The sequence below is a fragment of the Salmo trutta genome, chromosome 6 (genome assembly GCF_901001165.1).
Source record: "Salmo trutta chromosome 6, fSalTru1.1, whole genome shotgun sequence".
NCBI classification, from domain to species: domain Eukaryota; kingdom Metazoa; phylum Chordata; class Actinopteri; order Salmoniformes; family Salmonidae; genus Salmo; species Salmo trutta.
In genome coordinates, this window is record NC_042962.1 from 38,252,941 (window position 1) to 38,267,084 (window position 14,144).

Sequence of the window (14,144 nt, forward strand, 5' to 3'; positions counted from 1 at the left end):
ATATGCACTAAAAGAAAGTGTATGTGTATGTATGTGTATATATATATATATATATATATATATATGCACAAAAATATTATTTTGCTCAAATTTTGTGCACAGATCTGTTTACACCACTAAGTGATTATCCACCTGACAGGTGTGCCATATCAAGAAGCTTATTAACCTCTCTCGGCTAGGTGGGATGCTAGGGACACACTATTCAACAGCCAGTGAAATAGCATGGTGCGAAATACAAAACAGCAAAAATCTCATAATTTCATTTTCTCAAACAATCAACTATTTTACACCATTTTAAAGATAAGACTCTCGTTAATCTAACCACATTGTCCGATTTCAAAAAGGCTTTACGGCGAAAGCATACAATTAGATTATGTTAGGACATAAACTTCACAAGAGAAACCACAGCCATTTTCCAAGCAAGGACATGCATCACAAAAACCAAAAGTACAGCTAAAATATTCACTAACCTTTGATCTTCATCAGATGGCACTCATAGGACTTCATGTTATACAATACATGTATGTTTTGCTTGATAAAGTTCATATTTATATCCAAAAACAGCATTTTACATTGGCGCGTGATGTTCAGAAAATGTATTCCCACAAACTTCCGGTGAATGAGCACATCAATTTATAAAAATACGCATCGTAAACGTTGATAAAATTTACAACAGTTATTGATAGAATTATAGATATACTTCTCCTTAACCTGTTGGGTCTAGAGGGCAGTATTTGCACGGCCGGATAAAAAACGTACCCGATTTAAACTGGTTACTACTCTTGCCCAGAAACGAGAATATGCATGTAATTAGTAGATTTGGATAGAAAACACTCTACAGTATCTAAAACTGTTTGAATGGTGTCTGTGAGTATAACAGAACTCATATGGCAGGCCAAAACCTGAGAAGATTCCATACAGGAAGTGCCCTGTCTGACAATTTGTTGTCCTTCTGTGGCATCTCTATCAAAAATACAGCATCTCTGCTGTAACGTGACATTTTCTAAGGCTTCCATTGGCTCTCAGAAGGTGGCAGAAAGTGGAATGACGTCTCTCCTGTCTCTGGGCGAAGAACATCAGGAGATTTTGTGAGTGGTCAGGCAGTGAACAGTGACACTGGAGATGCGCATTCATGTGGATTCTCAATTTTTTTCTTTCAGCCTTTGAATGAATACAACGTTGCCTGGTTGGAATATTATCGCTATTTTACGAGATAAATAGCATAAAAATTGATTTTAAACAGCGTTTGACATGCTTCGAAGTACGGTAATGGAATATTTTGAAATTTTTTGTCACGAAATACACTCACGCGTCACCCTTTGGATACTGACCTCAACGCTCGCTCAAAACGGAGGTATTTGAATATAACTATGGATTATTTGGAACCAAAACAACATTTGTTGTTGAAGTAGAAGTCCTGGGAGTGCATTCTGACGAAGAACAGCAAAGGTAATCCAATTTTTCTAATAGTAATTATGAGTTTGGTGAAGGCCAAACTTGGTGGGTGTCAAAATAGCTAGCTGTGATGGCTGTGCTATATACTCAGATTATTGCAAAATGTGCTTTCGCCGAAAAGCTATTTTAAAATCTGACACCGCGATTGCATAAAGGAGTTCTGTATCTATAATTCTTAAAATAATTGATGTATTTTGTGAACGTTAATCGTGAGCAATTTAGTAAATTCACCGGAGGTTTGCGGTGGGTATGCTAGTTCTGAACATCACATGCGAATGTAAAAAGCTGGTTTTTCATATAAATATGAACTTGATTGAACAAAACATGCATGTATTGTATAACATAATGTCCTAGGAGTGTCATCTGATGAAGATCATCAAAGGTTAGTGCTGCATTTAGCTGTGTGTTTGGTTTTTGTGACATATGCTTGCTTTGAAAATGGCTGTGATTTATTTTTGGCAGGGTACTCTCCTGACAATCTAATGTTTTGCTTTCGCTGTAAAGCCTTTTTGAAATCGGACAATGTGGTTAGATTAACGAGTCTTTTTTAAAATGGTGTAAAATAGTCCTATGTTTGAGAAATTTAAGTTATAGCATTTTTGAGGTATTTGTATTTCGCGCCACGCGATTCCACTGGCTGTTGACTAGGTGGGACACAAACGTCCCACCTTGCCCAGGGAGGTTAATGCAACCGCTGTGTCAGATTTTTAAATAGCTTTACGGAGAAAGCACATTTTTCAATATTCTGAGTACAGACCTCAGCCATCAAAGCAAGCTATACAGATACCCGCCAAGTTCTGGGGTCAACTAAACTCAGAATTAGTATTATAAATATTCTCTTACTCTCTTGCTGATCTTTGTCAGAATGCACTCCGAGGACTCCTACTTCCACAAGAATGTTCGTTTTGTTCGAAATACTCCATATTTATGTCCAAATACCTCCGTTTTGTTTGTGCGTTCAGATCACTATCTAAAGGCATAACGCGCGAGTGTAAATCAGGACACAAAGTCAAAATGTTCCATTACCGGTCGTAGAAACATGTCAAACGTTGTTTACAATCAATCCTTAGGGTATTTTTAACCTCTCTAGGACCGGCGGGACGAATTCGTCCCACCTACGTAACAGCCAGTTGAATCCTGTGGCGTGATTTTCAAATACCTTAGAAATGCTATTACTTCAATTTCTCAAACATATTACTATTTTACACCATTTTAAAGACAAGACTCTCGTTAATCTAACCACACTGTCCGATTTCAAAAAGGCTTTACAACGAAAGCAAAACATTAGATTATGTCAGCAGAGTACCCGGCCAGAAATAATCAGACACCCATTTTTCAAGCGAGCATATAATGTCACAAAACCCTAGAAGACAGCTAAATGCAGCACTAACCTTTGATGATCTTCATCAGATGACACACGTAGGAAGTGTCACGTTACAGCTAAGATCCTGACTCTTCAATAAACAGAAGCAAGAACAACAACACCTTGTCAGACAGGCCACTTCCTGCATGAAATCTTCTCAGGTTTTTGCCTACAATAGGAGTTCTGTTATACTCACAGACACCATTCAAACAGTTTTAGAAACTTTAGGGTGTTTTCTATCCAAAGCCAATAATTATATGCATATTCTAGTTACTGGGCAGGAGTAGTAACCAGATTAAATCGGGTACGTTTTTTATCCAGCCGTGCAAACACTGCCCCCTATCCCCAACAAGTTAACATATGACGTCGATAATATTCCAACCGGACAATGGCGTATTCATTCCAGGAGAAAAATATGGAATGGCGGGCTCGCGCATACCCAAGCCCTTTGTCCATAGGCAGTCCATTCATTGACTGAGCTACTATTCTCTGCCCTGTAACAGGAGAAGGATGAAACACGTTTCTAAAGGCTGTTGACAGCCAATGGAAGCCTTAGGAAGTGCAACGTGACCCCACAGACGCTGTAGTTTCGATAGGGATTCAAAAGAACTACAATTCTCAGATTTCCCACTGGATTTTTCTCAGGTTTTTGCCTGCCATATGAGTTCTGTTATACTCAGACATCATTCAAACAGGTTTAGAAACTTCAGAGTGTTTTCTATCCAAATCTACTAATAATATGCAAATATTTGACTCTGGGCCCGAGTATTAGGCAGTTTATTCTGGGCACGCTTTTCATCCGAAATCAAAAATACTGCCCCCTATACCCTAAAGTTAAACAGCATGATCATTGCACATTTGCACTATGTGCTCAGGACAATAACTTAATCCACAATACTAACCTAAATGACAGAGTGAAAAGAAGGAAGCCTGTACATAATATAAATATTCTAAAACATGCCTGAGTACCACACTCCATATTTTTGGGATATAAAGAAACAGAATAGAGCTAAGCACAGGCAAAATCCTAGGGGAAAATCTGGTTGTCTGCTTTCCAACAGACACTGGGAGACAAATTCACCTTTCAGCAGGACAATAACCTAAAACACAAGGCAAAATATACACTGCTTACCAAGACTATGTTGAATGTTCCTGAGTGGCATCTATGGCAAGAGTTAAATGGCTGTCTAGCGACAACCAACTTCATAGTTTGAAGAGTTGTTTTAATTAATGTGTAAATATGATACAATCCAGGTGTGCAAAGCTCTTAGACTTACCCAGAAAGACTCAGTTGTAATTGCTGCCATATGTGATTAACATTTCTTGACTCTGGTGTGAGTACTTATGTAAATCGGATATTACTGCATTTCAATAAATTTGCTAACTTCTAAAAACATGTTTTATCTTTATCATGGGGTATTGTGTGTAGATGGGTGAGAAATAAATGTTATCCATTTTGAATTCATGCTGTAACACAACAAAGTAGAATAAGTGAAGGGGTATGAATACTTTCTGAAGACATTGTAAATGCCTTCAGTCTGCTTGCTTGTGGCGGCACAATGCACCGAATGATGGCTTGCCATAGCTCTCTGTGGTTCATGACGCCTTGTAGGTCCGCTGTTGTGAGACCAGTGTCTCGGCAGATGTTGGCCTCCTGTGGTATTCCTGTCTCGGGAGGTCCTCAACGTAAAATGTTCCCCTCTCCCTCACTCATCTTTTTCCTTTCTCCCTTACATAAATGTCCTCTTCCCTACTCCTCAGCCTTATGAAGATAAAGATGACTGGTCAGAGCACATCAGTTCCTCTGGGAAGAAGTACTACTACAACTGCAGGACCGAGGTCTCACAGTGGGAGAAACCCAAAGAGTGGCTGGAGAGGTATGCATTACGCCATTTTCATTAACATAATACCGATTTCACACTGTTGAGCTGAACTGTGCTGGCTGGCCAGGTTTTGTATTCATTTTTAAATTGCTTCTCTCTTAAGTCCTTGATGAGCTGTGAAACTGATGTCTGAATTCATAAACACCGCTTACCAAAAAACTAAGACTAAGATGGCTTTGCATTGCTCTACCCTTGTCCTGATTTGTTATTGCATTACATGTAACATAACAAGCCATATTGTTTGTAAGTTATCATTCCCTTTGTAGAGCCTTAAAAAAAAAAACAAAAAAAAAAACATTTCAGAGAAGGCGGACAGAATCTTGGAATACAGACATTTAAAACTGGTATTAAAAAAATGTGTTGAACTTAGTAGGAAATCAACTACATTTGTTGAAATTATTAGAAAATGCATTCATTAACCTGTTGGGGCTAGGGGGCAGTATTTGCACGGCCGGATAAAAAACGTACCTGATTTAATCTGGTTACTACTCCTGCCCAGTAACTAGAATATGCATATAATTATTGGCTTTGGATAGAAAACACCCTAAAGTTTCTAAAACTGTTTGAATGGTGTCTGTGAGGATAACAGAACTCATATGGCAGGCCAAAACCTGAGAAGATTCCTTACAGGAAGTGGCCTGTCTGACCATTTCTTGCCCTCCTTGATCATCTCTAACAAAAACAGGGGATCTCTGGCATGACGTGACACTTCCTACGGCTCCCATAGGCTCTCAGAACCCGGGAAAAAGCTGAATGACGTAATTCAAGGCCCAGGCTGAAACACACTAGCGCGTTTGGCAAGTGCTCTATCAGAGGGCCATCAGACTGAGGCTCGTGCATGAGGGGATAGCATGCTTTTACTTTCACTCTTTTTGTAATAAAAAACGATTTCCCGGTCGGAATATTATCGCTTTTTTACGAGAAAAATGGCATAAAAATTGATTTTAAACAGCGGTTGACATGCTTCGAAGTACGGTAATGGAATATTTAGAATTTTTTTGTCACGAAATGCGTCGTGCTCGTAACCCTTATTTACCCTTTCGGATAGTGTCTTGAACGCACGAACAAAACGCCGCTATTTGGATATAACAATGGATTATTTGGGACCAAACCAACCTTTTGTTATTGAAGTAGAAGTCCTGGGAGTGCATTCTGACGAAGACAGCAAAGGTAATAACATTTTTCTTATAGTAAATCTGACTTTGGTGAGTGCTAAACTTGCTGGGTGTCTAAATAGCTAGCCCTGTGATGCCGGGCGGGCTATCTACTTAGAATATTGCAAAATGTGCTTTCACCGAAAAGCTATTTTAAAATCGGACATATCGAGTGCATAGAGGAGTTCTGTATCTATAATTCTTAAAATAATTATGTTTTTTGTGAACGTTTATCGTGAGTAATTTAGTAAATTCACCGGAAGTGTTCGGTGGGAATGCTAGTCACATGCTAGTCACCTGCTAATGTAAAAAGCTGGTTTTTGATACAAATATGAACTTGATTGAACAGACATGCATGTATTGTATAACATAATGTCCTAAGATTGTCATCTGATGAAGATCATCAAAGGTTAGTGCTGCATTTAGCTGTGGTTTGGGTTTATGTGACATTATATGCTAGCTTGAAAAATGGGTGTCTGATTATTTCTGGCTGGGTACTCTGCTGACATAATCTAATGTTTTGCTTTCGTTGTAAAGCCTTTTTGAAATCGGACAGTGTGGTTAGATTAACGATCTTAACAATGTTTTTGGTGGTAGCACAGCCAGTGGCCACGTGGACGAATGGAGACTAGGGGGAAAAAAGTGTTTGTCATCAGAGCAGTAAAGAACATGTTGCGAAGTTTGACTTTTACCAGCATAATCCACTTTCAATTTCTATAAATAGCAGACTATTGGCCACACTTAAACTAGCTCTTGAAACTAGCATAGGAACAACTACCCGGACGGAAAACAGTGATGCACATAACACACAGCACCCGTTCTATGGGCGTGTGGGTGGAGGGTTCTTGAAATGTAACATCCAATCAAAATCCCAGTTGACCATTCAAAACGTTTTTGCAATACAAAATTCTCCAGACCTCAAAGGGAGGCGTGACAACGACGTGATTTGAGGTATGGCAACGTGAGACTAACTACAAAGTAGCCTACCTGACAGAATGTTATCATTATTTGCATCAATCCTGTGGCCATTTTGTTTTGCAAACTTTGCAATCACAGGAGCGCTACAGAAACATTGCTAACCAAACAACAGTCTTTGACTGGTACACACTTGAATTAAAGGGTAACTACACCCAAAACCCAGACATTTATTTAGATTTGTTTTCCCATCATAATTTGAACACTGCATATTGACCACAACTAAGCCCAACAATAGATTTGTATTTGAAAATAACAATTTCATAACTTGATTGAGACGCGATCACGTCTTTTATTAGTTAGAACACTTTAACAGATTTCCTAAATTAATTGCCAATCTCTGATTTAGAACATATTTAGTTTTTCTATTAAAAAAGTAGTTTTTTTGTCATTAAACTGGGAAAAACCTGAACTAAACGGAGAAAATGGAATTTGGGGAAAAACTAAACTCAATCAAATTTATTTATAAAGCCCTTTTTACATTAGCCGATGTCACAAAGTGCTATACAGAAACCCAGCCTAAAACCCCAAACAGCAAGCAATGCAGATATAGAAGCACAGTTGCTAGGAAAAACTCCCTAGAAAGGCATGACCCTAGGAAGAGACCATGCTCTGAGGGGTAGCCGGTCCTCTTCTGGCTGTGCTGGGTTGAGATTATAACAGTACATGGCCAAAATGTTCAAACGTGCATAGATGATCCGCAGGGTCAAATAATTATAATAGTGGTTGTAGAGGGTGCAACAGGTCAGCACCTCAGGAGTAAATTTCAGTTGGCTTTTTCATACAGATTAAACTGAATCTGGCAGAAAAAACGAACATATTATATAGGGCTCTACCTTTGCGCAGATCTTCCTCATCTTTGAGTGACAATGTGTTTTACTTACCTTAGGGCCCTGGTCAAAAGTAGTGATGGATGGTGCCATTTGAGATGCAAACTTGAGCTCTAACTTGACTGTTTGTTTGTTTCCCAGAGAGCAGAGGCAGAAGGAGTCCTCCACTAAGTTGACGCCAGTCAACAGTTTCCCCAAAGACAGGGACTACAGACGGGAGGCCATGCAGCAGGCTACATCAGCCACTGGCTTTACTGCTGCTAGTAAGTCTTTTAAAAAATATGTTTAAATTATTATTTTTTTTATACAAGGTCTCCCATTGAGGTACAAAGGTAGGTTTGGGCGGTGTCATGCCTTCATACCGACCTTGTGCCATACTGGGATATTCGGTAATACCTGCACTAAGCACAAGAGGCGCTATTTTCGAACCCCACAGCCTCTGTAATCCAAAGTACATGTAAAATCCCATAGAGAATTCTAACTAAATGGTATCGAGCGCATTGCAAATATTTTATACTGTCTCTGATCTAAACTAATTAAGGACAGACATCCCAGTTCATACAAGTAACTCTAAAATGCTACTCCATTTACTGCATGCCCAAAACAAATATTAGACTGCAAGGCTCTTGATCCAGGAGGGGGTTCTCTGCGATGCTTGATTTTGGTAGAAGCTAACAGCTTAGCTAGATAGCTAACTAGCTACTAAATTAGCAAACCAAATGCACAACTGCAGAGCATTTAGAACATTTTAGACAGTTAACTTAATATTTAAGATATCTAGCTGGCAAACATTTAGTTGTGAATTCCATACTGTAACTACATCTATGGTTGCAAAGGGTCGAAAAATTTGCGGTACATTTCCAGACATTTTCCATGGGAAGTTAAGCCACGAAATGTTGCTTAAATTCATGAAAAAAGTTGCTTAAATTCATGAAAAAAGTTACCTTATAACAGTGAACCTTTTTTTGTGGGATACACATAAGGCAATTATAGGTCTTGTGGCATATTTTGGTTAAACTATCCCCAATTCAATGGAATTGCAACCCTCTGCATGCACAGTGCGTTCTTTCATCACATGTGCAGTGCACTCTTCCATCGCATGTACAGCTGATTCTCAAGATCTTGCACACTAATGAGATGCTATTGAGCCCACACTACTACAATGTCTGAGCCAAGGACTACATGCTTTCTGGTAAGTTTTGATTACAATACTGGGTAGGGTGAATATATTTTATGACATACACTACCGTTCAAAAGTTGGGGGTCACATAGAAATGTCCTTGTTTTTGAAAGAAAAGCACATTTTTGTCCATTAAAATATCAGATTGATCAGAAATACAGTGTAGACATTGTTAATGTTGTAAATGACTATTGTAGCGGGAAACAACTTTTTAATTATTATGGAATATCTACATAGGCGTACAGAGGCCCATTATCAGCAACCATCACTCCTGTGTTCCAATGGCACGTTGTGTTAGAAAACCCTTTTGCAATTGTTAGCACAGGTGAAAACTGTAGTCCTGATTTAAAGAAGCAAAACTGGCCTTCTTTAGACTAGTTGAGTATCTGGAGCATCAGCATTTGTGGGTTCAATTACAGGCTCAAAGTGGCCAGAAACAAAGGCCTTTCTTCTGAAACTCGTCATTCTATTCTTGTTTTGAGAAATGAAGGCTATTCCATGCGAGAAATTGCCAAGAAACTGAAGATCTCGTACAATGCTGTGTACTACTCCCTTCACAGAGCAGCACAAACTGGCCCTAACCAGAATAGAAAGAAGAGTGGGAGGCCCTGGTGCACAACTGGGCAAGAGGACAAGTACATTAGAGTTGAGTAACAGACACCTCACAAGAACTCATCTGGCAGCTTCATTAAATAGTACCCGCAAAACACCAGTCTCAAAGTCAACAGTGAAGAGGCGATTCCGACAGCTCCTCTGTCCAGTGTCTGTGTTCTTTTGCCCATCATAATCTTTTATTTTTATTGGCCAGTCTGAGATATAGCTTTTTCTTTGTAACTCTGCCTAGAAGGCCAGCATCCCGGAGTCGCGTCTTCACTGTTGACGTTCAAAACCGCTCTTATAATTCTCTGGTATTTGTGACTTGGTGTTTTCAGATCATTTTAATCTAATCTAAGGCTCTCATTGTCTCAGTGAAAGTGTAGTCACTTACTGGAGATACTGCAGGAGTGGTGGTGGCTCATGTTGGTGAGCGTGTGCCTGTGCTGCACAGCCAGATGGGGAGGACAGCCTAGCGGGGGCTTCTAACCAGACTTCAAAAGCCTGTTGATTTGAGAAGGTTTGAATCATTAGACAATTTTCCAAGATGGAACTACTGTGTGTACAGTGGGGTCCGAAATTGACACCCTTGATAAAGATGAGCAATAGTGTCTATGTAAAATAAATAATTCAAATACTGAGCTATATTGTATGCTCAAGAAAATGGGGGAAGTATATTTAGAATTTGCTCAGTTTAAGACAATTTGTGTAACAAGTAATATTAAAAGTTAGGTAGGGGTCAAAATTGACACCCTTAAAAGATTATTATAAATAAAGTGGTCAAGTTAATTTAGTCCCATATTCCTAGCATTCAATGACTATGGATGAATCTACCCACAATACCACATAGCAAAAATATATTTTTAGTAATGTTTGCTAATTTATTAAAAATAAAAACCTGAAATATTACATTTACATAAGTATTCAGACCCTTTACTCAGTACTTTGTAGAAGCACTTTTGGCAGCGATTACAGCCTCAAGTCTTCTAGGGTATGACGCTACAAGCTTGTCACACCTGTATTTGGGGAGTTTCTCCCATTCTCTGCAGATCCTCTCAAGCTCTGTCAGGTTGGATGGGGAGCATTGCAGCACAGCTATTTACTGGTCTCTCCAGAGATGTTCGATCGGGTTCAAGTCCGGGCTCTGGCTGGGCCACTCAAGGACATTCAGAGACTTGTCCCAAGACAATGCAGGAGTGGCTTGAGTGCTTAGGGTCATTGTCCTGTTTTTAACATGTATTTTTATTTAACAAGGCAAGTCAGTTAAGAACAAATTTATTTCCAATGATGGCCTACCCAGGCCAAACCCTGACGGCGCTGGGCCAATTGTGCGCCACTCTGTGACTCCCGATCACGGCCAGTTGTGATACAACCTGGAATCGAACCAGGGTCTGTATTGACGCCTCTAGCACTGCGACGCAGTGCCTTAGACCGCTGTGCCACTCGGGCGGCTGTAGGGGAACCTTCGACCCAGTCTGAGATCCTGAGCACTCTGGAGCAGGTTTTCATCAAGGATCTCTCTATCCTAGTGGTTAGAGCGTTGGGCCAGTAACTGAAAGGTTGCTGGATCGAATCACCGAGCTGATCTGTTGTTCTGCCCCTGAACAAGGCAGTTAACCCACTGTTCCCCTGTAGGCTGTCATTGTAAATATGATTTTTTTTCTTAACTGGCTTGCCTAGTTAAAGGTATAAAAAAAAAACGTCCCTTTGCTCTGTTCATCTTTGCCTCGATCCTGACTGGTCTCCCAGTCCCTTTCGCTAAAAAACATCCCCACAGCATGATGCTGCAACCACCATGCTTCACCGTAGGGATGGTTCCAGGTTTCCTCCAGATGTGACGCTTGGCATTCATGCCAAATTTCTTGGTTTCATCAGAATCTTGTTTCTCATGGTCTGAGTCCTTTTAAGTGCCTTTTGGCAAACTCCAAGGGGCTGTCATGTGCCTTGTACTGAGTGGCTTCCGTCTGGCATCTCCACCATAAAGGCCTGATTTGGTGGAGTGCTGCAGAGATGGTTGTCCTTCTGGAAGGTTCTCCTGTCGCCGCAGAGGAACTCTAGAGCTCTGTCAGAGTAACCATCAGGTTCTTGGTCACCTCCCTGACCAAGGCCCTTCTCCCCCGATTGCCCAGTTTCGCTGGGAATGCTGCAGAAATGTTTTGATACCTTTCCCCAGATCTGTTCCTCGACACAATCCCGTCTCGGAGCTCTATGGACAAATCTTTCGACCTCATGGCTTGGTTTTTGCTCTGACATGCACTGTCAACTGTGGGACCTTGTATAGATAGGTGTGCCTTTCCAAATCATGTCCAATCAATTGAATTGACCACAGGTGGACTGCAGTCAAGTTGAAGAAACCTCAAGTATGATCAATGGAAACAGGATGCAGCTGAGCTCAATTTTGAGTCTCATAGCAAAGGGTCTGAATATTTGTTTTTTCTTTTCAATTGTGTTATATTGTGTGTAGATTGAGAAATGTTTTAATCCATTTTCGAATAAGACTGTAACGTAACAAAAATGTGTAAAAAGTCAAGGTCTGAAGGCACTGTCACATGTGTCATGACAAGTTCTGTCAGCTGTTATGACCATGTCATAATGTGTTATGACACCGGGTGTCAAGTTAAGTTACCCATTTGAGCATACAATATATTTTATACAGTCATTATTGCTCATCTTTATCAAGTTATCTCAGCTCGCTGGTCACCATAGCAGGACCCACCTGTAGCACGTGCTCCAGCAGGTATATCTCTCTGGTCACCCCCAAAGCCAATTCCTCCTTCGGCCGCCTCTCCTCCCAGTTCTCTGCTGCCAATGACTGGAACGAACTACAAAAATCTCTAAAACTGGAAACACTTATCTCCCTCACTAGCTTTAGGCACCAGCTGTCAGAGCAGCTCACAGATTACTGCACCTGTACATAGCCCATCTATAATTTAGCCCAAACAACTACCCCTTCCCCTACTTTATTTATTTATTTTGCTCCTTTGCACCTCATTATTTCTATTTCTACTTTGCACTTTCTTCCACTGCAAATCTACCATTCCAGTGTTTTACTTGCTATATTGTATTTACCTCGCCACCATGGCCTTTTTTGCCTTTACCTCCCTTATCTTAAGTAATTTGCTCACTTTGTATATAGACTTATTTTTCTACTATATTATTGACTGTATGTTTGTTTTACTCCATGTGTAACTCTGTTGTATGTGTCAAACTGCTTTGCTTTATCTTGGCCAGGTCACAATTGTAAATGAGAACTTGTTTTCAACTTGCCTACCTGGTTAAATAAAGGTTAAATAAATAGTCAATCATTTCAGACCCTTGTATATAAAAGTCACTCGCTCGACACACCACTTGCCGAGTTGTCATTTGAAAATGCGATTCCACTTTTAAGAGGCAGTTTCCACTGGAGCGGACCCTGTCTTTAATAAACGTGTCTGTTGTACAGACAGAGGCATTCCCGTACACTGCTCTTGCCAGTATCACTTGTTTATTAGGCTAAGCTTTCGTCTTGGCCTCTTAGGTTACATTTCAACATTTCCTACGCTGCACCTGCAAAATCGTGAAGAATCAGATGTGCGAATGCTTTTGAGATCTGACAAGGCTGCCTCCCTCACTCTTTCCCCTCCCTCCTCTCCTCCCTCCCTCCACAGAATCGGCCCAGGCGGAGAAGCAGCCAGCATTGGCGTCCTCCTCAGGCTCGAGCCTGAACCCCACATCGGTTACCCCCGGTTCCTCTTCGTCCTCCACCACGGTGCCCGTGTCCCCAGTCCTGCAGTCTCCCGTCCATACCCCTCTGCTCCAGGACCCCTCACTGCTCAGACAGCTCCTCCCAGCACTTCAGACCGCCCTACAGCTTAACAACGCCAGTGTCGACATGGCCAAGATCAACGAGGGTAAGAGTCACGTGCGCACACACCATGTCCTCTGAAGAGTCTTACATGTGAGGGTTATGGTGGTAAATGCTTTCGCAGCCAGCAAATTATGGGTCAGCGCCATCTGTTTATCTCTTAGACCTAGTATTCTCTTACCCTTCTATCCACAACACTGTAATAGCTCAGACACACAAACACGGTAGAGGGTATGCTGAATGCTTCTGAAGCAAATTAAGATTGAAGTTTTTGTTTTGGTCATGATGGTGACTGAGACCAGTAGTCTTTCAACCTTTCTTTTACTGCCCTCTGAGGACACTACACAGGTAGTAGGCAGGTACAGTTGAAGTCGGAAGTTTACATACACCTTAACCAAATACATCTAAACTCAGTTTTTCCCAATTCCTGACATTTAATCCTAGTAAAAATTCCCTGTCTTTGGTCAGTTAGGATCACCACTTTATTTTAAGACTGTGAAATGTCAATAATAGTAGAGTGATTTATTTCAGCTTTTTCTTTCATCACCACATTCCCAGTGGGTCAGAAGTTTACATACACAAACGTTTTATTTGGTTGCATTGCCTTTTAAATTGTTTAACTTGGGTCAAACGTTTTGGGTAGCCTTCCACAAGCTTCCCACAATAAATTGGGTGAATTTTGGCCCATTCCAGCTGGTGGAACTGAGTCAGGTTTGTTGGCCTCGTTGCTCGCACACGCTTTTTCAGATCTGCCCACGGATTTTCTATAGGATTGAGGTCAGGGCTTTGCGATGGCCACTCCAATACCTTGACTTTGTTGTCCTTGAGCCATTTTGCCACAACTTTGGAAGTATGCTTGGGGTCAT

General features: G+C 40.7%; 1 protein-coding gene across 1 annotated transcript in view; it reads left to right on the top strand.

Annotated features, from left to right (window-relative positions):
- The window catches only part of waca (WW domain containing adaptor with coiled-coil a), a 66,450-nt gene that overhangs the window by 19,672 nt on the left and 32,634 nt on the right, over window positions 1–14,144 (top strand). The window contains exons 5-7 of the mRNA XM_029756240.1: window positions 4,580–4,695; window positions 7,802–7,923; window positions 13,082–13,324. Of these exons, the coding sequence (XP_029612100.1) occupies window positions 4,580–4,695; window positions 7,802–7,923; window positions 13,082–13,324 (481 nt within the window). The remainder of the gene's footprint in view (window positions 1–4,579; window positions 4,696–7,801; window positions 7,924–13,081; window positions 13,325–14,144) is intronic.